Raw genomic sequence first — 26,791 nt, 5'->3', positions numbered from 1 at the left:
CTTTGCTGAATGTGGAGCATACACTGTCTGAATCACCCTTTGTGTATAGTTTACCAATTCAAAATAATTATCAGATAGGCTGAAATTTTAAAGTACAATTTTTTTCCATAACATACAAGACTAAAGTTTAACAGGCATACAAAATGTGTGAATTATGTAATGTGTCTAAATCAGGTAGCTAATCACGTATTTGTGTTTTATGGAACTCCTAGGGCCATGAGCCTGTTAAAGAAAATAAATATTCATTGATGATTTGGGTTCAAACTGTCCTCAAGAATATGTTGCTATCAGCTATGCTAAGTTGCAACAATGGTAGAGTGTACATGGGGAAGCTTTTAGAGAGAGAATCTCTAAGAGCATCATTTTTAAAAGACACACTGTCAAGGCAGGGTTGTGCCTTGGCAGTTCCCTGCACTCCCAGTTCGGTTAATTAGCTCTGAACATGCACCAGGGAACCCAGTAATCCTCTCAGCAGTCAGTGCACTCAGTGTTTCTTTCCTGCATTTCATTAACTAAGTGTTGCTGCATTGATGGGAAGTGCTGGGCTTGGTTAAATGGAGTCAGCTATGTCCCTCTCTGCCTTGCTTCCTTTGTTGAATTAAATATTTTGCTCCAATTAAAAATAATCAGTTTTCTAGCTCTCTATTCACAGACACTGTTACTGAAAATGCAATAGTGTGTTTCAGTCAAACTGTCAAAACACAAGGCTGCATTTATGGAATGGTTTATTTAGGATCAGGTTTAAGCTTTCAGAGCAAATCTCACATTCTTCCCCATTTTCCAGGCATGCCTTTTAGATGAAACCAAATTGCAGTATGAGCTCTGGAAACACATCTGATTTGTTCCAGCAAGTTCAGTACTGGAGACCAGTCCAAAATAACACCGCCTCTCCAGGTACGTGTGGCTGGGTGTGGTGTCCTTAGTTTGCAGAGTGTTTCATCTAGCTCCTTAGGTTTTTCTGTTTGCTGATATGAACATGGCCAGCGTGACAGCCAAAGCCCTATCCATAACTGAGCCTTGCTTGAATGCCAGGCAGTTCCCTGGTAAAAATGCAGTCAAGCCTGCTAAAGATATCAAGTGTTATCCAGGTTCCTGGATAGTAGCTGTGGCAAGACTGTAAAATGCATGAGATCAAGCAGCACGCTGAGCACTGCAGTGCTGTCCTTGTTTAAGGAGCTTGGTAATAAGCAAAATCAGTCTTCAGCCCCATTATCTAAGGTCCTGCTATTTTCTGCCTGAAGAGTTGGAAAGGTTGAAGGCAGGGCACTGAACTTTATGGTCACACTGAACAGTTGTTCTTGGAAAGATCAATTAGAAATTAATTAGTGTCTGATGCAAAAGACTGTATTGGAAAAGCTCAAGCGATGACTTTCCCCTGGTAGTTCACTGTAGAGTTTAAGTCAGTTCCTAATTGATTAGATGGTTAGTTTTTGCATTGCCCTTTATAAAGCTGTGACTTTATAGGGTTTTTTGAAATACGTCAGTCAATTCTGGATACATTTTCAATGATGAATTATTTTTCCAGATATGAGCAGCTAGAGTCACGTTGCTCCTTCCATATCCAAGAGTGGTATTTACACACTGTGTTGCTCAAGCTTGCACATTTGCCCAGTTATGTTCTCTGTGCCATGGTGAACTGCAGAAAGTTCTGCCCAGACTTTGGATCACACCGAGAGCCACAGAAAGTCGCCACAAGTCACATTGGGTTCTGCTGACTTTGGGCTGAATTTCCACTGAAAAGCAGGTGGATTGTCAGGAGCAGTATGCGAGATGACATTATTGTCAATCCCAGAATTCCAATTCTTGCATTACATCCCCAAAGCAGGATATTTACAATTGAAAGCAATATTGTATGTTGAATCTTTATTTAAAACTTTTTTTTTTTTTTTTAAAAAAAAAAAAGGCTTTGGTGTTTTTGAGCCATTAAATGTCACACTTCCCAAGTTCTGCTCGTAGACCCTGAAGTTATTAGTAATAAAACCAGAGATTCACCTATTACTACCTTATGCCAAGTGTTAGCTTTGGAAGGAAATCTTTTCTATAGTGTGACCTGTGATAAAATCACAAGAGCTGAAAATGCTGCTGTGCTAATCCGATTACTTCTTATCATTGAATTCTAATATACTAACAGTTTGGAAGTCTGTTTTATCAAGCTGGCAGAAGAATTAATGATATGGCCACATATACTGGGGGATAAATAAGCAATGTTCCTCTAAGGAGGACTGTAAATTCATTTAAAGATGCTCTCTCTTCCCACATAATCTAATTCTTTCTGTGCCCTCATTTGCTCCCTCTAGCTCACAGCATCAATGATTGTACAGTAGTGAAACTTCCTACATTTAATGAAGCTAGTTGGAGGTTATTTATAATTAATTTTCACATCAGTTTGGATGAATCTTGGTGGTTTGATGTTGTCCTGCAATGACACTCCTGGTGTCGTTCTCTCCCTGCCGACAGGCACAGAACATCCAGCAGTATCTCAGCCCCTAGTTGGAAGAAACAGAACTTGGAATGAGAGCAAAGCTCTCTCCTCTTAAGTCAACAGCTCATCCTGATTATGCCTCTGAAATACATCAGTATTTGTCTCATGCCTTGCCTGGCTGTTTTCTGCACACCTGGCCACAGCAGCTTTAGAACACAAGCTAAAGACTGTTGTTCAGGTTTTATGACTACAAAAAATCATTTTCTTTCTTTTTTTTTTTTTTATTATTATTATTATTTTTTCTAGTGAATCCAATTATTTTTCCTTTTCTTCCTCTCTGAACTCAGTGGCATTTTGGATAAATCCCTATCAGTCAGACACAAAATGAGAACCCTTTTCCAAAATGCACGGCAAGTGAAATGTCTATATACTACCTCCAGTTTAATTGCTATTGCTAGATTGCTATGGTCCAACAGAGCTCTCTTACAAATCTTAGCTTTGGCTCAGTTTGCAGTTCTAGCAGTTGGGAAAAATGTATAAAAAACCATCAACTCTTTCGTAATCTTGCTCTGAACATCAGTAGGTTGAAAACGAGTATTTCACTTTTGTGAATAAAACTGTGCCTGAAGGGCTTAACTGGGTAGACAGAATGCGGAGAGCCTCACCTGTGGGGCTTGCAGGCACCGCCTGAGATTAGTGATACATCTGGTGTCAAAGAAAAGGTGGGAGGCAGTAATTCCACCGCTCCATGGCCTGGTGCTTGATAAAAAACATTAGCTACATAGATGGAAAAGGAAACAATGACATTGGTACTCAAGCTAGTGAATTCACGCCCCAAGTCTTGGTTGTAGAAAGCAGTGCCCGTGAGAGCTCTGTAACCTAAGCATTTTTTTGAGCTTTATGGTGTTAGCCAACATCTGGCTGAAAGGGGTTTCTGGAAGAGAAAAATAAGTTAACTGCCAGGGCTAGAACCTAAGGTTTGAGTGGCCAGGACTTTACCATTTCTGTATATGAGAGTGGTTCAGCAAATAGGTGTGTTATTTGCAGTGAAAAAAATCTCTTTGAGAAAAATGAGAATTTGTTAATTTCCGGAACTCCAGAATTCCATTTTTTTTCCTGACTTGCCAAGTAGGGCCATCAGAATTCTGTGCTAGAAAATACTTGTTCAGGAAGCCTCTTGCTTTGACTGTGATTAATGGTGCGGATAACAGAACGCAGAGAGCAGTCAGCAATTTGACTTGGGGCAAAGCTCCCTGCAGACATATCTTGAAGATCTGAGGAAAGAAGCACAGGCACTAATTCTCAATTCAGTGAAGACTGAGATTTTCTCAGCCTTCAGGATATTGGATATAACTAATAAACAGTGCAGGTGTCACCTAATTTGGGGGCTTCTATTATTTCTAGGGAAGTCTGTAAGCTGAAATTCGTACCTGTCTTTTTTGCTCAGAGTCAGCACATCAAGTAGCCTTTTGAAGAGGGTGAGAATACTTGTGACTTTGAACAAATGTTCTGGAGATTCATCTTTGAGAGGTTTTAAAGGTCTCATGCGGGTGCTAGCATGATGTGAATTTTCATGAGTACAGAGCTGCTAACAGCATTTTTTGTTTACATGGAAAAGCCCCAGGGGCAGGATGCTTAAAACACAACGAAAAGTCTGGGTGCTACTTCACGCAGTATAAAAATAACAGCAATGTCATTGCACCACCACTGCAGAAAATCAGGTGAGTGTGTAGAACTACTGGCATGCTCTGGTTGCGGCAAAGCTTTACATGGTCATCTCTGGCAATGTGAAAGAGGGCCCCCAGATGAATAGTTACCTCCTCGTTCTTCTCCGGAAGACAGCCATGTCATTATGGTGTGATGTTCAACACATGCCAAGAGGCAAAGAATCACTCAAACTCCACTTAAACCTTGAGTGTATTGCAAATATTTTGATAGTAAGGAATTTTCTCCCCATTAAAAAAAAAATAAAAATAGAATGGATGTGTATCATGCAGGTCTTGTTTGCCCTTGAACCTGCTGAGAAATAGCTGACAGATTCTGTGTGTGGAAACACGCTGCAGTGAGTGTCTGTTTCCTTTCTATTAATCCAAAACCATCCAGTAAAGCTGAACAAGAGAAAGGCATCTTATTTCAAAATAATATCCACACACAGGAGTAGTTACAATTTACAGATCAGAGCAAGTTATCTTCACATAATTGGGGAGAACAAGAGAGCTGAGTAGCTTATATTTCTCAGGTGGTGTATTTTTCTTCTTCTACAAGCATTTCTTCCTGGCTACTCCAGGTCTTTGTTTCAGCACTTTGCTGCTACTAGAGATAGATGTATGTTCCTCACCACTTACTTTTTCCTCTTTCATCCTCCCATCTGTTCCACCCGTTACAACTCCATTATTTTCAGTGCAGACATATGCAATATGCAGATTTTTCCTGCAGCTGCTTTCCTGCTGGGGAGAGGAGACACGGTTTGTATTGATTCGTAACCTGGCTCGGTCCTCCTTTTTCTAGAACAGGTCTTTTGTCTTTTGTGGTTTCATTCTTTTAAGCAGTGTGTGTGTGCGTGTCTGTGTGTATTCGTGTCTGTATAGCTATCCAAAAACCAGCCCAGGTTTACAGCCGTGCTCAAATTGTGTTGCTAGGATTGTATTCTAAGAGCGTACCTAACTCACAATCAACAGAGATGCACTCAACATGTTGCTGTGCATGAATCCTAATATATCACAGCTTGAGAGTTAGGAATTTTATGTGGTAGTTTTCCCTAAAAACTTCTGCTTGGCCAGACTGTAAGCCAAAAAAGACATCTGCTGTTATTTTCACATTAGAGTTAAGTGGGCAAAGGAAACATGCTTTCACTAACGTAACTTCAGCAGTGTGAACTATCTTTGTGTTTGAGAACTGTTTGAATAGAAGCCAAAGATTGAATCCCATCATTGAAATCATCTGATTTTTGCCAAATTTAGCTTACCTAAACTGAGGCAGTTTACCTTGCAGAACAGGGGGAAGATAGAGGCCAAGAGATAGCTACATGGATAGCAAGGCACTGGCTCTGCTGGAATCTGTACTTGATTTAGGAAAAGTTGCTCCGTGAGGCAACTGTAGAAGATACAGGTGCTAGCCTTCAGATTAGCTGATAATGGTAACAGTGATAATGAAGGTTGCAAAGCTTAGGATTTACTTCAAAGAAAGAAGGGAGGGAAAAAAAAAAAGGACCTTCTCTGTAATGTTTTAAAGCCTGTGTGCGGTTTCATTCCTTGCAGGGAATGGGTTGTTTGGCTTTGCCAGTGCTGCAGTTTGACTGACCCAATAGCTCTAATGCCATGGAGAACTGGTGAAATTAAGCGCTTATGACACACTCTTTTATAGGAAAATCAAATCAGATCATAGAGTCATATTGGGGTAGAATATTAAGTGAAGTTCCTGGCATTAACTACTGGGGCTAGGTAGCGCAGCTCTGTGAGTAGGAGTATGTTTTGCACTAGGCTTTTGGCTTCTGACATTTCACCTACCAGGTTGTCTCAGAATGTTAAAATAAGTGCATAGAATATGGGTGGGAATAGGATGTTCTTTCTGCAAAGCTAACTAGATAACGTTTCCCTCACACCCTGACTTTGGCAATACCTCTGACAACAAACCAACATGAATACATTACCGATATCTTCCGCCAAGAATTTGTGACAGGGTCTCAATCCCTTTTACAGTTTTAATCCATTGACGCCTATGTTGCAACTCACAAGCAACTTTACTTCAACTCTTTAAATTCTTGACAATATTGTTTGAAGGCTTGAGGTGAAAAAGATCTGTTTTTCTATTAAACCTGTGAAAAATCCTTAGGTTGATTTTATATTAGAGCTTGTTTGCTATTGATTTTATGTATCATAGCACATCAGAAAATGTGTAACTTTCTTGGATCTTAAGTACTGAAGTTTTACATTTATTAAATAGGTGACAGTGAATGTTCTTACAGGGAGACCGCATTTAAGTTATTATGACTTGTAAAAAGAAAACACTAAAAACAAGAGCCTTTTTGAAGATTGTAGTATTTATTGTGTTTCTATATGTAGCTTGTCCTTGATGAGAAAGAAAATAGCCAGTTGCTGTCTAGATTGTATGTGGCTATTTTTAGGAATGTTTACTGTGGCTTAACCCCGAAGCATACCAGGTAAGCCATAGGTAAAAGGAAACATAAAACCAGACTGGCATGAAGTGGTAGGTTAAAGTATTCAAAATATTTGAAACAGTGGAGAAGTAATTTGAAATAGATGAAACAAGAATCACTGTGAAAAAAAAAAAAAAAAAAAAGGATGGAAAGAAAAAAGGAAAATGTGTGGAAGAAAATATAAATATTTTTTTCAGGATGCATGCTTGACATTGACAATTATTAGAGATTTAAAGAGCTTTTTTATATCCTGCAAAATGTGATGCACACTCTTGAACAATGTGTTTGTGGTAGGTATATAGCTTTTCCTTACATTTTGAATTACTTCTTTATGGCATGTTATTAATATGATTATTATAAATAAAACATCCTTCAACATTCAGGAACACCAGTTAATATCACTGATAGTGTTCTGTGAGTCAATTGTGCTCAAGTTTTTCTGAACTGAACATGGCTGAATTTTCTAGAAGAAACTAATGCGAATGGAGGAGCTGCATGCATGAAGTGGATGAAATACGGGCCCAGAAAAGGGGCTTTTCCATTTCTTCCCTTCAGCTTTCTCAGCTCTGCCCTGAACAACCCCCCATGCTGTCGGATGAAAGGGTAACGCACTTCTCTGTGCCATGCCATAGCCAGCCCTCCTGTTCCAGTGCTCACGGAAACTGCAGGGACTGGTCGTGGGCTTTGTGACGGGGACAGCTCACTTCACGTTAGGTCTTTTCTGTGCTCTCACTTTCTATTGTTCTTATCTAAGGTCTTATTTCAGTCTGTGAAAGGCTGTGTGAATATTTTTTCTTGTTCTGGGGACAGGAAGGGAAGACTGGATGTAAATTGCTTATTTCAGATTTGTTTAAGATTTAGCTAATTCAGCTCCAACAACTCTTGTTCCTTACTCAAAAAGCAGGTTTAAACTGGATTAACCTGAGGGGTGCACGTAAAGTTGAACTGGACACCTCATTTATCAGAGCTTTCATCTAGGATGTGGGAGAACTGGGTTTAATTCCTTGCTCTGCATGACATCCAATTATTTATGCAAAGTGGGGCAGCTCCAACAGGAGAGATTGAGAGAACCCAGCAGGTCAATAACACAACGGTTGGAGAATTTGTGCTGATACGGGAGACCAACGTTAAGTCCCCACTCAATTACATTCCATCTTCTGCCTCCTGGGTGAGCACCATATCCCCTGACTGCTGGTTATGCTGCAGAGCCCTTGACACAACTTATATCTACCAAATATGATTCATTTGAGGTCATGCACTTTTCCTGACCAAAGTATTTCACTGGAAGGTTCCTGGTCTGTTGTTCTTGCTAGGAAAGGAAAGGCATGTCCCTGATGTCTTTATCTTGAACTAACTTTTCAAACGCAAGTATTTTTGACTGTTATACTCACCAAGTACTGTTTTGGCATGTGTGGTGGTTTTACTCGGGTGGGTGGCCGAGCTCCACCACAACCGCTCTCTCACTCCCCCTCCTCAAAGAGGAGCGGGGAGAAAATACGATGAAAGGGCCTCAAGGGTTGAGATAAGGATGGGGAGATCGTGCAGTAATTATCGTGACGGGCAAAACAGACTCAGCATAGGGAGACAGTAAGATTTATTGCCTATTGCTAACAAGCTAGAGAAGTGAGAAACAAAGGAAAGAAACCAAAAGCACCTTGCCCCCCCCCCATCCAGCCTCTTCCACCTCCGGCCCCTGAGCGGCGCAGGGGAACGGGGGAATGGGGGCTATGGTCAGTCTGTAGCGCTTCTTCTCCGCCGCTCCTTCTCAGTCACTCTCGTCCCCTGTGCTGTGGGGTTCCTCCCGGGGTTCCTCCCATGGGATGCAGTCCTTGCCGAACTGATCTGGCGTGGGCTTCCCACAGGCAGCAGCTCTTCAAGAACTGCTCCAGATATGGGTCCGTACCACGGGGTCCTTCCCTCGGGAGCAAACTGCTCCAACCTGGGTCCCCCACGGGCAGCAGCTCCTGCCAGGTCACCTGCTCCTGCGTGGGCTCCTCTCCACAGGCAGCAGGTCTGGCCCGGAATCTGCTCTGGCAGGGGTCTTCCACAGGCCTCCTCCACGGGCTGCAGTGTGGAACCCTGTTCCCCCGTGGTGCTCCATGGGCTGCAGGGGGACAGCCTGCTTCAGCATGGGCCTCACCACAGGCCGCAGGGGACTTCTGCTCCGGCGCCTGGAGCACCTCTCCCCCTCCTTCTTCGCTGACCTTGGTGCCTGCAAGGCTGTTCCTCACTCCTCTCACTCTCCCAGCTGCTGTGTGGCGCAGCGTTTTTTTTTTTTTTTTTTTTTTTTTCTTCCCTGTCTTAACTCTGCTGTCACAGAGGCACCAAACAACATCACTTATTGGCTCAGCTCTGGTCAGCAGTGGGGCCCTTACCTAACATGGGGCAGCTTCTAGATCCTTCTCACAGCAGCCACCCCTATGGCCCCCTGCTACCAAAACCTTGCCACGTAAACCCACTACAGCATGTGCTATGAGAAGGGATATTCTCTTATTCTTGCATATCCAATATTTACTTCATTCAGAGAAATATGCAAGTATTGACTGGTAAAACACCATAAAACATGGGGATTTCACTCATGAGGAGACAATTTCCCATGTAACTTATTGTGAAGTCAGTGGGAATTGAATGGATTGGTTCAAAATATATAATATGTGCACTTTTGAGCACTAAGATAAATGAGAGTTATTAGAAGAACCAAGCAGGGAATATAAAGCACTGACACAGGTAGCTGTCCTTGGCCACACAACACAGAAGTTGTTTATTGGAAAATATCCCTCGTCTGCTTTCTGCTTGATAAAGAACCATTTATTCTTCCAAGCCAAAATCTAAGGTCAAAGGAAATAATGAATATTGGAGGACCTGGAACTGGAGAAGGATGTATTGCAGCGAGAGGCTAAGTGCTGTAGATGTAACCGAGTAGGAACTTATTACTACATTGTCAGTGGTGATTAAACAGAGCAAATATGAGCATGAAATGCTCGAACTGTTTGAATAGCAAAATTACCTTGCGTTTAATTATGGCAGAGATGTGTGTAAACACAGCATACTGATTGCTAGGGATGTTGTCTGAGTCATTATTATAACTTAATACTATGAAAATTAAACTTGAATCTAAATGACTTTTCTATTATGGTTCATTTTTTCTTACCATTTAAAATGTTTCCAATGACCTTGCTGGGGGTCTGTTTAGCCCACTGCACAGTACATAGTTGTAGGAGGGCCATAAAACGACATGTCAGCATTCCTGTGTCCACAGCTGCTGTGCTTTGTTTTGAAATTTTTATGTGGTATTGGCTGGACAAGGAGAGATAGTGAAAAAATAAAAAGGGAAAATGTGACTTGCACTTGCTGTTTGTTTGTCTGACAATTTATGAGCCAGTCAAAGGCTAAACTATAGTTCCGCTATCCTTCTAAGATCTCCAGCAGTTTATTTTCAGCAGAATTTTTGACCAGGTGTCCATAATGTTATCATTCAACTTCAGGTGCAGCTTTAAAACTATTTACAGAGTTTATTCATCTGTGCAGGAGAGAATTGAATCTGCAGTCTGTAACAAGGAATTTCCAAAGATTACATACAAAGTGCTGGAGCAGGTGCTTTCCATTTTTAGGAGTGGCAGCATATGGGCCTATATGCTGATTTTTGTTACTCATTCTGTTTCTACCTATAAGGCAATGTCAAATATCTTAAAAGGTTTGAAAGCACTTTTAAAAGTCTTATTACTTTTTTTTTGCCCTAAGTTCCCTTTTCCTTAAAAGTTACAAACAGAATAAACTTGGAGATTCTGATTTCCTGCATGAAAGAAAGAATAAAGTAAGCCCAGGTTTCTGTATTGCGAAACTTTAAGTTTTAAAGGCCTCTAAATTCAAAAACAGATTAGGTTTCCTCACAACATTAGCTCTTGCCATCACAAAATGAGATTCAGTTGAAGTGTAGCAGTTAAGTGAACTTGAACTGGTATTTTGTCAAGGGTGGCATTTCTGGTAAGCGAGGAATACAGATTTCCCATGTGGGCACACTCAGTGGCTATTCTGCTGCCATTTTGCTTTCTATTTTCTATAATATTCTCCATAATCAAAATGTTATTGATGAAAAACACAGACTGTAAGAAACCTTCATCTCTACATACTAGAGACTCCCAGGATGACAAAATAGTTGAATCTGGGGCTGGGAATCCTCTGGAGATTGCCCAGGGCAACTGCTATGCTCACAGCAGGGTCAGCTGGAGCAGATTGCTCCTGTCACCACCTGGGCTTTGGATAACTCCAAGGCAGGAGACTTCACAAACCCTGGGCAGTGTGGGCCAGTGCTTGACCGCCCTCACAGTAAAACAAAGTCCTATGTTTAAATTGAATCTCCTGTATGTCAATGAGTGCCTGTGGCCTCTTGCCGTATCAATGGGAGTAACACATCAATAAGATCCCCTCACCTGCCAGGGTGCTCTTGGCCTCCATAGAGGTTGCAAGAGATTGTGATTGAAGTCCTTCTTGATTCAAAGCACAGACCTGAATTTCAGTTCCACCCTTCCCAGAAGACGGCCCTGACTGCTGGATTGTTCAGACTGACTGTGTGGAGGTGGGTGTCATCTTGATGCAGTGTTGCAGTTTGTGTGGAGTATTTTACTGGGGCAAAACCCTGCATCTTTGCATTTCACCTTGTTCCACTCTGATGAAAAGTCAGTCTCTCAATGGACATTAGAATATTTAATTATTTATTATTGATTATTTATTATTGATTGTTCAAATATTTGATTTCTTAACCACAGATGGTTTTGTAGCACAAACAAACATGCTCTTTCCTTATTTCACATACAATTTAGTGTTCAGTAATCAATATTTAAATTTGTATTTAATTATACTGAAATATATTCTCCTTGATGATTTTTCACAGCCTTTTTCTAATAGTGATCCAAGTTCTACTAACGTGCGTTCAGAAACATTCCACAGAAAAGGAGCAAGCAGTTTCTTATCCTAACCTATCATGAAGTTCATAACCTAGCCTTCTAAAATATTAGAGATAACAATTAGTTCTGCATTTCTAAGCAATATTGAAGCTGGGACTTTGCAGTTGTTTGAAAAGTTGTCCTTGAGCTTTTCGCAGTTCCACCTTGTCAACATGGTTCCACATCTGCTGACATCCTTGTCTGTATAGGACATAAAATAAGAACAAGGGATTTCTCCCTTTCCTTCTACATATTCTTGAGAGCTTTTCCTTGTACAATTCTTGTCAGCAGAATTTTCTTTTCTGTGGTCTCAGCATTGTCAAATAAGTTTTATTTCAGAGTCTCAGCCATATTATTTTTCCTCTCTTCCTGTATTTTTTAATTGCTTGCTATTTCTGTCATACTTCAACTTTTGAGAGTTTGGGGATGACTTGTACATTCACTTAAATAACAGGATAAGTTCAGGTCAGTCTACCATGACTTGCAACAACTTCAGTTTATGATATGGTTGCTAGTTAAACATTTCTGCTTCTTCCTGAGGAAAAAAAATGTTGGAAAAAAAGAAAACAAACAATAGCTATTATATTAATGTCTTTCATGAGGATTGGCAGCTGTTGGAATGGAGGACTGTGCCCTGCACATAAGCTAGAAATCCTACAGTGTAAGTTCTTGAGAGCAACCCATTGTTAAAATTATTCACCATAGAAATAAAATGTTCACATTTGTCAATGTAATATGAAAACTTTGTTTATCTTTCTTAATAGGTTCCATTTCCAAATTCCACCTTGCTAAAGGCACTTCCTTCACAGATCTGAACATCCTGATTCTATACTTAAAATAATCAGGTTAGAGTGTTCACTGACAGTCACTGTAAAAATTCAGTCTCTTCCTCCTGCATCAGTAAGCCTTTGGCATTCCCTGAACAGAAAAGCATCTGATATGTAATTATTTCTTATTTCTCATGTCCTGAAATATTTCTGTGTTTCAGGATTTGAAATGCTTCCCGTCTCTTTTCTGTCTCTACTCAGTAGATTGTTGTTCAGTTGAATGGCTCCTTAAATCTGATTTTGTGACTCAAATTATTGGTTCTGTCAGTTTTATTTATACGTAGTTCCAGCTAGATACATCAAAGCAGCTCCAGCTGTGTTTTCCTTCTTGGTAGGTTCTCTCAGCGTTAATGATTTCCTCTAAAGCATTAGTTTAACACAAGCTGTCATACAGCTTGAGTTACAAAATGGATGCATAGGATCAGGCAGTCATTTTGCTTCCTTCCCTAAAAGACTAGAAGTGTAACAGCAGACTCTGAGCCAAGACCTCCTGCATGGTATGTATGTGCCCATCTTTATACTGGCGAGAGCATGTCTTTTTATTGCTGTAATTACAGCCAAAGTTAAGCTGGTTACTGCAATCTTCGTTGAAAAGGAGTGTGCTGTAATGGTGGAATTGGTGATAAGATGTTTTCTCTGCACTGTTGTGTAAAGGTGACCTAGAAATGGTTTCCATGGCAGTAGGATGTGCTACGTGCTGTCGATGGCAGGGCTCGGAGGAGGCCCCGGAGGGCTATTAGGTTTAAAATCTGAGCACATTCAAGAGTGTCTTTCAAATGACTCTCAAAACCGGGTGACATTTTTGGGTGACTATCAATCCTTTGGTAGATGAGCTGGTGGTGTGTCTCAGCTCAGGGCATGACAGATGTTTGTTCATAAGTAATTAGCAGCCATCCTGACTGCTCCTGCTGTCCCCAGAGCTGATCTCTGCTGGTTAGAGCTGCAGTGCTTGACAAGAAAGAGAGAAGTACTGCTGCCATGTGCTGGACTAGCACTGTGAATGTATAGTGAACTTTGTTCTCCAGGTTAGTTTAAACACACGCACGCACACACACAGAGAAAGAGAGAGTCCCTCCCCTTGTTATTGCATATTCTTTATATTAAAAATCATGTTTTGGGGGTCTAAATTGTATGTTTAGGTCAAGTTGTCTCACCCTCCATGTATTTTCTCTTTTTTCCCCTCTTTTTTTGCTAACTTTCAGAGCTAAAAAAATGCTTGATGATCTACTGAACATTAGCTGTATCAAGGTAATTGTTTTCAACTTGTAGTTGCAAAAAAGTCAATAATATCAGTCAGCAAAACCAGAACTATAAAACTACAAAACTTTCTTCAAATGCAGAAATTGTCCCCAAATATAATAGGACACACACTGAGCTCTAGCGACCTTTTTGCTTTGCAGTGAGGATGTGGGTGAAACCACTTGAATGCTGATAATTTTTCAATGTCATCCTACAGCCCTTGTTTACTCCTTGACAAAGCTAAGTTAGCTCATAGTTCTTTGAGGCAGAATCATAAAATAGTCATTTATAGTGTAATTTTTATTGTGCTCTCACAAGTACTATTCATACAAAACCCCACAGAGAATATAATATTTGAACGTGGTTTAGAAGCCTGTCCACTCTCACTTGGATAAATCTGCCTGGCATGCAGGGGTGCTGCTGCTGATCCCCTGCAATAGGTCTCTAGGGAAGATGAGCCTTCAGTAGAGACATTGCTTCTTGGCCTTATCTCATTAGTATGTTTCTACATGGTGTGCTCAATTGAGTGTTTTATAAGCCTGACATATGCAGAGCTCACTGAGTAAGGTGTGATCTGAGAAATTTAGTAGCCAGCTTTGGATCAGTTGGTACAGGCTGTCTTTTGGTAGGAGCAGCCCTGTGGTGCTTTCAGTCCGGTTGCATACCTTGCGCTGCTTACCCTCTGCTATTTTCTCAGAAATGTCTCTATTCTTGTAGTTCCCACAGGGTGGGACTTGTATGGCTGGAACCTGTTTATAGAAGAGCCAAAAAAGTAGAATGGAAACCTAACAGGAGCTCTGAAAATCCTGGCCCTTTGAAAGGAAGGTGTAATTCCGGAAATAAGGATGATTTCCAATTGAATTTCTCACTCAGAAACACACTCTATTGCTTTTTTATTACGCAGAATTACACATAAAATTATTAAGCATTAAATTAATTATTTAATTTAAATTAAAAATTTAAGCTTAAATTTAATTAAATTTAATTTAATTAAATTAAAATTTTTATCAAATTAAATATTAAATGATTGAGTGTCTTTAAAATCCATGACATTATGAACCTAAGAGAGACCCTTTGACTGGTAATGTGATGGGAGTGTTCATCGTCATTCTCATACCCAGCAATTCTATTTTATGCTGCACTGTTTGCAAGTGTTCCCTTCTTCTTAGCAGTTCAACAAAAACAACAACAACAGCAAAATGGAATCTAAACAGTCTTTCAGCATTGAAATATACCATGTAGTAGATCAATGGACCGTATCATAAAGGATAGAAGATTTAATTTCAGCAAATTCAGCAAACACAGGCCAGTGCCAAGGCTTTTTTTCTTCCAAAAATGTGTACAAATACCAGACATATGATGGTAGCTGCTAAGGAAGTGAGGCTGATCACAGTTTGTGGAGATCGTATAAGGCTAACAAAGTGCAGATATGCTGCAGGAGCAGAGTCGCTGAGAACTAACCCACCAGGTCTGGAGGATGAGTGAGCAGGGGAGAGCACCCATTCTGCGGCTGTGTGGGCGGCACCTTCCCAGAGGCTTGCAGGAGCGAGGGCTGGGAGTGCTGAGAATGCTCCTGGCAGCTCTCTGAAGGAAAGACTGGACACTTGTGTTAAAGTACAAAATCTGGGCACCTGAGGGTTTCCTGCTCCGCAGACAGAGTTGAAGAAGGAAAAGAAAGAAAGGCCATATGGAAAGGTGACAAAGAGTAACTTGTCCTCTTGGGTGACTTAATTAGGGAGTCCCAGCAGATGTAACTGGGAGGAAACAAACTGTCCTGCCTGTAAGAATGGAATTATTATCTGGTGTTAAAAATAAAATAAAGCAAAAAAAAAAAAAAAAAAAAAAAAGCCTTCTAGAATTTGGAATGAGCATGCTGGGCAGAGGATAAGATCTCAAGCATGGTGTAAGGTCAGAGTTCAACCACAATGCCTCAAAGCCAGCATAATTAAGTTGCTTTAGCCCTTTTATAGATGCCCATTGGCTTTTAAACTGAAAATCAAAGCAGTGCGGTTCTCTTCTGCAGACAAGACCTAAGTGACCCCCACCAGAACTGTACAGCAGGGCTGTGGTCTCATCTGGTACCATATCACATGTACTCCTGCGACGTGGTTTTCCGACGGACCAAAGAAGCACTGGGAAGGCACGCTCCGATGGGTTTTGACTGGTTACGCAGCTTTAGGTGGGCAATCACACTTGCTGTGCTTATAGCACATGCACACTCTCTGATCTTTTACTTTACTGATAAGCCAACATGAAAGCAAAGGGTCATTTCTTACCATTTGGTAAACATACAATGAAAAAAGTGTTTGCAGAGGTGTGGGGTGCTGGATTTGTAGTTTTACCCTTGGAATGGAAGCCTCAGTGTGCGTTGTTATCTTTTCAGTTCTTGTCATATAGGGAAATTTGTTTTACAAAATGCGTTCCCTGTAACGTGAAGTACTGGTTTGTGCAAATCTAACATCACGTTTGTGCTAGGTGAGCAGTTGCATGGTATGTTACTGTGAGGACTATTCAAAGCAGGAGCTTTTTATGCAGTCAGCACTAGGGGTAATAACTGCTTCTACATTATTGTTTGAAATATGGTGAAGCTATTAATGAGACTTGGTCAGGTGTTTCTGTCAGCTGTTTATTTGGGAAAAATTCCAATACTCAAAAAGGCAAAGTTTATTTATTTATTTAATAAAAAGTAGCTGAAATCCACTGTAGTCACCAGACTGAAGGAACTAGGACTACAGAAAACAGAGGGATTTGGGTTTGCTTCCCAAGATTACTCTGCAGTCTCTTTTGAATGGGTTCCAAATAATAAATCAAACTGTTGAAGCCTACCTGCTTTTGAGGCAGAGCTAGAAATTTCTCAGTTACATTGTTTTAAAGTCACTTCTTTATACAGCTTCATATTAAATATTTATCAGCCACAGCTACACTGAGGCGACAGTATAAAACAAAGGAGGTCTTTCAAAGTACAATGCTTTGCTCTGCCTCCAATTTCCAGCAAGGATTTGACTGAGGGCTGCCTCTTGATCCATCCTGAAGATCCATTCTTCTCACAGAAATACTGCAAGTCTGACTTCCTTCCCATTAATTGCTCTTTGAAGTTAAAATAAACATCTCTTTTTTTGGATGCACCTGGATTGCTGCCACACTGAAACATTCTCTTCGGTTATGCCAGAAAACAACAACAACAACAACAACAACAAAACAATCCAATTCCAAAGATTAATCAGGATATGCTGATGTATCAAAAATCATTCTGATATAGCCATTTTGTAAAGAAATAAAGATGTTAGTAATTTAATTTAACAAGATATGATTTGTTTTTTCTTATATCAGTTAAATGTTTATTCACAAAAGCTTCCCTTTACCTCAGCTGTTTGCTTTTCCCTTAACAGCAGCTTAGGTTGCCAGTGACATGTTCCAGTTTCCAAATGCAGCTCAACTGCTGCTTGGGTAAGCTGGGCACTGCTCACTCAGATTATTTTGCTCCTCCCCTGCTTTGTCATTAGCACAGCACTCTACTTAAGTTTAGATTTCCAGAAATATATTAGAAGTAGAAACTCAGTGCTGAAAGTATACAGTTAGCACAGCTCTATTAAGGCATACAGAAGGGTATATAATACAAGGCATGTATGTGTATATCTGGAGTGGATACAGTAAGTAATGATCTGAGTGTTGGAAGAATCCTGCAGTACACGAAGGCAGCCATAATCAGGCATGTACTTGCATTACAAACCTATTCCTGAGGTGCCCCTACTGCCAAATATACACAGAGATCATGCTTATTTAATGATTTGCTGACATTTTCTCTCTTTATATGTTCCTGGAAAAGTCCAAGAGAGCTGCACAAAGGCAGATACTTGTTTTTGATTTGGGAGACAATGAACTCAACCAGGGAACTGTGCTCTCATTTTAACCTTTGTCTGTTGCACAGTTAGTGTATAGTTCTTGTAGCGTAAGTCTGGTATAAACTAAGTAGTAGTATCTTATGCTTAGTATTATGTTAGTATTGTATTTAGTATTAGTACGGTTTTCTTTCTTACAGAGTGAATGTTGCACTAAATCTATCTGTCATGTCTAACTTCTCTATATGAAAAATCTACATTAAAAATATATATCTATTTTTTAATCTTCTATTAAAGCAGAAAAAATCCTGGGTAAAACACTGTTGACTAGAGTTTGTTCCATTGCTTGCAAAACATCTTTTTCCCCCTCTAAAATGAAACGACAATATACATTACAGACTTTTGGGTTTCCAGATGCTAAGTCATGTAGTGCACTTTTGGATGGAGGCGTATACAACCTATATAACGTTTTCTGAATAAAAGGGAATAGAAATCCTCTTTCTCCACAGATTGGATTGTGGTAAGGATCTTTTTCTAGTAAGAAATCCATTTTCATGGAACAAAATCATACATGCACAGTTCTGAATTGTCTGGTCATATTTCATTGCTGGCAAATCATTTCACATTCTTAAAAGCTCCCCAGTGCATCTTTTTAATAACATAAATCCATCTGGATGATTTCAGAACTCTGCTCCTTTCGTTTCTGTGTTAGTTGAATGAAACAGTGAAAGCATTTTGGAAGCAGCCCTTGTTGTTTTTATTTTTGCCTCCAGGAATTAGTCTGTTGCTGATTAAGATGTTACGTGGCACCATGATTAGGCCCAGTGTTTTACTTTAACGTGCTTGCAAGTGGGGCCCAGCTTTGTGTCCAGTTGCACTGAGGGAAAGCCAGTGAGAGAAGCAAGTCAGGTACTGCACATGGCGTTTGCTAATGCAGCGATGGCAGCTGTTGCAAAGTGAATTTGTCAGTCCTTCCCTGGAAGCAAGATTGCATTGTACCTTTTCCAAGAAGTGAAATGTAAATTTTAATATAAAATCCAAGCCTATCATTGGCAAAGGCTCTTGCAGATTTCTAAGGCATCTCTATAATTGCAAATATAAAATTCAGCAGAGCAATAACAAATCTATCTTTAAATAAGATGAATAATTGAATCGCATATACAGACGCACACATACATTTTATACATGAGTCCTTAAAGCTTTCACTACTGGCAGAGAGTTGTGTGTATGTTTATAATGTGGTCTTTTTGCTACTCGTATGTTACAGAAGCAGTTTACTTGCCAGTGAATACATAGGCTGCCTTTTGCTTTTGAACTGAGCTATCGCAAAAGCTAGAAATTGTGCCCAGGCAGTGTGTAACTGGGGCTGTAAATCTAAATGGGTCAGGTCGGTGTATTTGGGATTCTTTTTATTTGGTTAACCGGTACAGTCCCAGGGCCGTACGAGGATGGTTAGGCTGCTGTCAGAGACGGGCGTTGCTATGTAGCACTCACGTAACCTGAAAGCTTGTGCACGTCAGGGTGGACTGCTGTCAGCTGAGGAACTGGCGCTCTTCCTGGAAGCAGCATACCTTTGATAGCGTGGCTTAATTATTCTGTTGCTCTTCTCCATTACTGAGCTCCTTTGAATTGGACAAGTCTTATTCATCCATCCCGTGGCTGAGTGAATGAGGGCCGTCGTTCAGCCCGTTGTGCAGGCTGCAGCTGGCAGCGCCGCTCAGCATGAGATGACCAGTGGGTTGGACAAGGACTGGCAACTCTGCGCCTTCTCCAGGGGCTGGCTTTGTAAGAGTTCACAGGCTGTCAGCTCCTGGTAGAGAGTATCTAGGACTTCAAATAGGTGGGCTTTTCCTTTTAGAAGAAAATCACAAATGTTATAATTTGAACAAAGACAGAAATTTGCACTTTAACAATCATAACATGAGCTCTCTTATTCATAGGTGCCATTGCAAGCAATTAACATAAAATGCCTAAATGTTGAGAACAAATAATGCATTTATTTTCCTGTAAAAATGAGAACTGGGTACAAGGACTGTTTTCTTTACTGTTTCTTTTGCTTCATTCACTACCTATTGAGTTCTCACTTACATGTGTACCAAAGGTTACTTCATATCACAACAAAAAGTTGCTAATTCAACCGTTCCCTTGCTTAGTTTTGTCAAACAGGAAGAAAATGTTTGATTACAAAGACTTAAGAAAGCTGCTTATGTCACATCAAGCGCACAGCCAGCAAATTGAAAGCAGAGAAGATGAACAGTTTATGGCAATGGTGCTGCAGAACGGTCGGGCAGTTTACAAAGCTACTTCACTATTTAACTCCTTGGTGTTGTTTTAGGAAGCTGAGATGTGTTGCGGTTACAGCGGGAGGTAATTTGTTTCAGCAGCATCACTTGGAATCAGTGTTCCCCACAGTATAAGTAAGAGCACTGCCTGGCCACGCATCATGTGGACTCTAACAGGCTCCTTTTCTCTTGTGCTGGACAAGAAAGTATCTGACCCATAGGTCAGGTATAGTTTCTCCCTGCGCTGGTGTCTTGGAGCCAATAAAGGTCTTTCTTTGCCTTCTTTCCCCTTGCTTTTCAGCCGTGCTGGAACAGCACAGCGTAGCTTTGGGCTGCATGTGCCCTCAATTGCTGCACACTAATAACAACAAGGCTTTGCAACAGGAAAAACCAGAATGGTTTGAATGTTATTCTTTCTAAATCACTGTTATTAATATTCTCCAAAACCAAGCCCTCAGGCCACATCTGCTCTTCTATAATCTTGTGGTCTGCTATTAAAAGCACCTATAAGCCATGTTCTTGGCCTGGTACGGGATGTTCATTTCTTGGAGTAAGTACAAATGCTCTGCTAATAGGAACAAAGTAATCAAATCTAAACCTCCAGGCTGTGATCCCTGTTTGGTTCCTACAGAGGCAGCTCTGGCACACTGGACCATTGTCAAGGGAGAGGAGATTGCAAGTTTAATTTTCATAAGGGGAACGTGAAAGGTTCTTACTAGAAGAGTGCAATGTTGAACCAGTTTATTTACAGAAATGTTTTTGTATACCTTCTTCGTGTTGCAGAAGAGGAATACAACATACACCAGGCCAGTAACCTGATAAATAGGTGTCTTGCATACTCAGTGACATGTTTTTGTATCAGTGAAACCCTACAGACAAAAGTAGGATACTGAATTGTCCCCCTAAGGCCAAATTCTAATTAAAATCTAGCTAAAGAAGCCCTGGATGTTTTTATTGCTAAAGTGTTGCAGGCTAGAAAGCATCACTTCCTAGTAATCTTGTTGTACAGTACTTCTTTCTCCCCATCCTGTCCCCCAGTATTTGAAATATTTTTTCCTACTTGTTTGTTCATTATCTAGTCTTTTTCCCTTTAGCTCTTCATGATTCTTGGCCTTCATATATGATTTACTTTCTTACCGTGCTGGGGGTCACGGCAGGATTCCAAAGTGCTCAGCAGGATTTTCCCCAAGGCTCGTTTAGATATGTTCTTCAAAAAATAAAACAATATTATGGCACAGGTATGCTCTTCACCAGTTTCAATGTATGAAAAAAAAATCTATGCACAATGTAGTTGCATTTGAAAACTGAAAGAAAACAAAACTGAATCTTGGTAACGCACGACCTGATAGTGGCTGATATGGCTTTAGTTTCAATCATTTAACTTAGATACTGCTCAAATACCAGCACTCTGTAGAGGGTCCCAGTTGCTCAATATGTCTGAAACAAGAGAACCTGTAGCTATTCAGTGGAAAATACAGAGTTTTCCAAAGCTTGTGCCTAAACAAATCTGGATGGCAAGAAGTGTAAGTAGGGCAAGTATGATGAAAGCTTGTTCAGGCCTCTGCTAAGCCTGTACTGAAAGAGAAATGGACACATTTTGTGGTGTTAGCTCAGGAGGGGGCTTCTCAGACCCATCTGGGGTCCATTGGGTTCCATTTCAGGTGCAGGCAAATTAGAAGGGACTGTATATGTCATGTGAGTGGCCCATTCTTAGCTATATACTGAGATGTAATAAATACTAGCCAGAGAGGACTGTAAAACTACTTAGGATTTGGACGGTCTGTTTCAGTGGTAGTTTTATATTAGAAATCTGTGGGGATGTTACATAACGCCTCTGGAGAACAAACGATCTTAATTTGCTGTCTAGACACTAATGCATGCTTTCTGGGAGATGGTCTTGCAATCAGTTTAATTAGCACTCAGAGGCCCTGTATCTGTAGGGAGAGGTTGTTCTGGTTAAAACTTGCAGAAGGGAAAATGGGTGGAAGCCGTCGGGAAGCAGCCGAGGCACCTGCCAGCAGCTCAGCAGCGCTGCCTTGCTCACTGATGCCACTCGTCCGCCTTCTGCTCTCCTGCCCTGTGGGGGCACAGGGGAAAGCAGTTTGCGGCGGGCTGGGTTTACACATGACCTCTGCGGCGCCTTGTGAGGCTTTCATACTCCTGACAAAGTGCTTTTGCCTTTGGACAGCCATTGCTTTGCTGTAGATTCTGTTGCAAATGACACACTTGGGGTATTTATAACATGAAGGTGAATATGCTGGCGGAGTGACGCCTAAAACCACAGTTATGGTTGAATAAGGTTTCTCTTGCCTGAAGTATATCCCATTAGGGACATAGGGGATCCTTGCTAAACTCTGCTGGGAGTGCTGGGCATTACCTTGTTCGCTGACAGCATCGCTGCCTGTATTTGTGCTGTGGAGGCTGGCAGCGTTCTGTGGCACGTTTCCAGCAATGGTTAGCATTAAGTGCTATTGTCACGGCGACACGGCACTTTGGGTGAGGGGCTGTCTCCTGAGCAGAGATGATGTGTGATAGTATGACTGACCAGTGGATGACATGTTGAAATCTTGACGCAAAAGTTTATTACGCTTGCTGCCAGTCAGTCTTTACTAGCTTAATCCTGCAGTGGATCATTATTGATGCATGTGTCAGACTTCCAATATGACAGTACAATTTCCATGTCAAGTGCTAAAGCAAGTTACCAAATTATGAGATATTGCACTTGTTCCCTAGAGTCATCAGTGGAACATGAGCGTACTTCAAACAGAGCAAAGTGATCATCTGAGGAAGCATTCTCATCTCACACAGATTAGGCAAAGCTTAACTGAAAATTGTGGAGAATCCTGAGCTGTTACCAGAGAAATTAGCTCCCAGCAGTACAGCCTGGCTCCCAGCGTCCAACATGCCCTGCAGATTACCCAATTAGCCTGTCTTTTGGCCACCCCGTTCCATTATCAGTCCCCAAGCAGGAGATTTAACCTTGTTTTCTAAAGGACTACCATATTGGCCGCGTACTTCTGGGATGTTACTGTATCAGCTCTTGTAAATCCACGTTTGGGTTATTAATTGGGTAAGAAGCTTCTCACAGAACGATACCTTATTTAGGGTATATTCCCCTATAGGAAGGGTATTTTCCTTTTAATACTGACTCAATGCTACTGCAGGATGCCATTAAAGGTTCCCAGCTTTTTTATCATCATTATTTTGTTGCACCCCTCTTTCTGTTTGCACATGGAGAAGCTGGACTCTTATCCATCTGCCAAATACTGACTGTGGGTTCAGCCTGAGGCTTTGACCTCGACAGGTACTGGGAGGCAGTGCCTTGCAAGGGCAGGATGCCTCAGGCAGCTGCTGCTGACATGCAGGCTCTGTACAAAAGGCAGGGCCTGAGACTCAGCTCCATGTCCTGGTAACGTGGTCATGCCAGCCCTCCTGGTACTGCCTGTGATGGGAGGTGCGCTCTGTAGTTTTCTACATCTCCAGCTTGAAAATTGGTACCTTAAAATGTGTGAGTCTTTATCATCTTACTGAAATAAGAGACTGCAGCGTTAACTCTAAATGTTAGCCCAGTTCCAGCCTGGGCAGCTGTTTTCTGCCTACTTCTATGCTATACTTCATATAACATACTGAAGAGCATTGTGTTGGTGCTGCATTTTACCACCTCTCTGCCTGTATAGCCTGGCCTCTGTGCCCCGCTGCAGCCCCTCTGCTGCCAGGAGGGAGGTCGTCCTGCCATTGCCTCGTGCCTTGTCAGGGTGCGTTCCCAGTACAGCCCTGTGGCCTCTGTGAGAAGGCGGGGAGAGCTTGGATCGCCAGGCTGTGAAGCCAAGTGGTACCACGGCAGGGAAGCAGGAACTGGAGAGGTACCGCACGGTGGACCTCTCCACCCTGACCCCGTGCAGCAGCACCAGCTGTGTGTACCCAAAATTGGAAGTGCCAGCTTTGAGTTCTGTGACTATAAGCAGATAATTCTTTTTCTGGGGAAAGGCTCACTTACAGGGCTTTGCAATAAATAAATATCAAGAGAGCCTTATTTTAAGGTCTTCATGAAAATGTCATGTAGTAGCCCAGCTACTCTTGGATTTGCATGATGTGAGCATACAAACTGTGATGTGAAACAACACATGAAGAACGCTGGCTACATCTAAAATTTGGTAAATTGACATAAAATCAATTTACAATTTGACAGCAAAAAGTATCTTCAAGAAGGAAAAATAATCTTCTAGAATCTTTCTGATTACTAGCCCTTTTGTTTTCCTTGTTTCCTCCAACTTTTTATTTAGAAGATAATGAGAGCTTCAAGATCTAGATCCAAGGAAATCCCTAGGCTTCTTTTGAGAAGTTATCCATAGGGATTCAAAAGTTTTCTGCAATTGCCAGGCAGTTCCAAGGGCAAAAACACATACAAATATTTCTTGGTGTAAAGGACTTTGCACTGAATGAATGTATAAACATCATTTGGGGTTTGGAAAGGACACTACCAAAAACAGTTCTAAGTCACTATTTTGTCATACCAAGTCTCGAAGCTGTTGAAGAAGCTGCAAAACATCCATAAGCTTTTCTTCCACTAGCGACAGCCTAACTCTCTCCGTCTCCAACATCTGTAGCTCCATCTTCAGCATTTCGGTCTCCTCCACCTTTTGCTGCAGTTCGGTTAGCAATGGGCCTTTCATCTGGATAATGACACAGGGCATTAAGAGCACTGGAGCTTTTCACTTTCTTGCTGAACAATTGCAAAGCTAAGTTTTCCTCTCTATCTGGTAAATGTCAATTCCCTCCAGAAGATTATCTTGAAAAGTGCATTTCTGTCATGTACTATATAAAGCAAAGAATCAATAGTTGCCAGGAAGTGCATGCTTCATGCTCGCACATAATGGCAGTTCATTCAACACTGGATACAAGCAGATCGTTCAGAAATGTTAAGTCCTAGCAGTCCTATCTACTTCTCTAACCCCTTGCATTCCTACATTCCTCTGTAGAACATAACTGATTTGTGTGTCCTCAGCAATTTTACCGGATTTTTGTCTTGCAGCTCTACATAGCAATCATCCGTGTATTCACTGAAACAAGAAGGTAATTAGCTAATTTCTTCTAAGGTGGTTTTTTGTTTGTTTGCTTTGTTTTGTTTTGAAGTGTCACAGAAAGATCCGTAAGATTCTGGTTCTGCCAAGTACTGGCCTGCTTGCTTGGTGAAGCACTGGTTTGCAGCTAATCCCAAAATGCCCAGATTCAACAAGACTTGAAGGCTACAGAAATTCTAGGCAGGCGTGAGCTCCTCATACTTCCCAAGCTGAACTGACCTACTGGTTTTCTTACACCTACCTGTGGAAGAATGTTAAGGATGTGAAATGTTGCTTTTGTTTCCATATTATGCTTAAGTGACTAATGCTTTACTAGAAAGCTGCCACACCATTTGCAGAAGTGTCTCTGCTTGCCACAGACCCAGGCCTGTTGCTGATGCATGACTAAGTAGCTAAAAAGAGCATGAAAAGCATCCTCTGGAAAATATATCACACGTATATATATATATTAATTTTGGATCTTCGTGAGCACTGACAGATTTCAGTTTTATTAATAAACTTCATTTCTCATTCATTGCTGTGCCCAGCATTCTGAAATGTTTCCTTTTTTTGCAATTTCTTGTTGCAAACAATGTGAATATATTTATTTGTATTACGCTGAAAACCAAAATGATGTCTGGTAGATGACAATTTCACAGGCTCTGTTAGGCCCTTTTTGTTGTTTTATCTTTATTGCAGTTTTAGGAATAACTACAGAGAGAGCTGAACTGGAGAACTGCAGTCCTTAGTATAAGTGGTATTTAATAGATTTTATTTTTGGAAATTTATATCCTAATGGATTTTTAGTATATGGGAAGGAGTTTCAGTTCCTTAAAACAAAAATGTCATCAGAGTGGAAAAAGAAAATAAACCTTGATCCACACTGAGCCTTCTAAAAGGTTGTTTTAGCTTCTGACAGAGCTAGAAGTATATATTAATTCCCCCACCATATGGAAATTATCATTACATTAACTCTCCTTGAGCTTTGCTCTTTGAGGCTTTCTGGCTCCTCTGAGCTGTACAGCAGCTACAGAAGCTTGGACCACTAAATCTGCTCCATCTGCCAGTGATTTCAGCATCCCTGCCTGAACACTCCTTTCAGATGAATAAGGTAACATTTTCCTGTATGTGGAGCCACCTTTGGTACCACCACTGTGGCAGCAGTCCAACTCAGGCAAACAACTGCTCCAGAGGCTGCGTAAGGTCTGCAGAGAATTAACCACGGGCTTGCCTCTATTATATTGCAGAATGCCTCCGCATCGTGAGTACCACCTGCCAGGGAGATGTACGAAACACAGGCAGTACTTCTGCTCCCCTGTACTGCTGAAGCAGTGTCAGGCCAAATAACACAGAGGAAAAAAAGTCATTATTTTTATGTCTAAAATGGACTTTCCCAACATGCAGTTAGACAGATGCTCACAGAAGTTCATAACTGGTGCCCATCTATCCTGGTCGTGCACCCTGTCAGGCCCCTGTGCCCACAATGTCACACAGCTGCTGCTTTTCGCTGCTGCTTCGGTCATGTTGGCAGAGCCACCGGAATCACAAAGCTGCACAGAGCCTCCTCTGTCCTCTGCTGGATGCTCCTGAAAGGCTGCAGGCTGAGCAGCGGGTCTTCTACACAGGCGTGAATAGAGGTACTAACTTTTCTCTTCAGTGTGCGTGCCACTTGAGTTCCTCATCGCTGTCTGCTGTCATGACCAGCTGCTCAGTTTTTACGGAGAGCACAGGCAATATGCTTAGCTGAGAGCACCCCTGGTGGTATCTGGCTGTAGCATTTGTTGCTGCTGCTGCCTCTTTTCCTCTTCATTTTGACTGCTCCTAGAAATCCCTTTTTGTTTGTATTTCCTAGGCTACGGCTTGTAGCTATCCGCTTCCCACAGCAGTTGTACTATAATAGTCACTGTCACATGGCAGGGTGCTAGCTTCTGGATACCTTTATATTTACATACATTTATATCTATGAATATGGAAGATCTTTCTTTCTTTCTTTCTTTCTTTCTTTCTTTCTTTCTTTCTTTCT

General features: G+C 41.2%; 1 protein-coding gene across 2 annotated transcripts in view; it reads right to left on the bottom strand.

Moving 5' to 3' along the window:
- Positions 1 to 16,245: 16,245 nt before the first annotated feature.
- Positions 16,246 to 26,791, bottom strand: part of EFCC1 (EF-hand and coiled-coil domain containing 1) — a 61,430-nt gene continuing 50,884 nt past the window's right edge. Inside the window, exons 7-9 of one of the 2 annotated variants that reach the window (XM_035337841.1) lie at positions 24,223 to 24,381; positions 20,846 to 20,915; positions 16,246 to 19,277 (exon numbers count right to left, since the gene is read on the bottom strand). In XM_035337841.1, coding sequence (XP_035193732.1) covers positions 19,144 to 19,277; positions 20,846 to 20,915; positions 24,223 to 24,381 — 363 coding nt within the window. In that variant the 3' untranslated portion in view covers positions 16,246 to 19,143. The remainder of the gene's footprint in view (positions 19,278 to 20,845; positions 20,916 to 24,222; positions 24,382 to 26,791) is intronic. The other variant, XM_035337843.1, reaches the window with a different exon arrangement.

Source organism: Oxyura jamaicensis, chromosome 12 (assembly GCF_011077185.1).
Source record: "Oxyura jamaicensis isolate SHBP4307 breed ruddy duck chromosome 12, BPBGC_Ojam_1.0, whole genome shotgun sequence".
Lineage (NCBI taxonomy): Eukaryota > Metazoa > Chordata > Aves > Anseriformes > Anatidae > Oxyura > Oxyura jamaicensis.
Note: the sequence above shows the minus strand (reverse complement) of the source record. Positions and strands in the feature narration are given on the sequence as shown.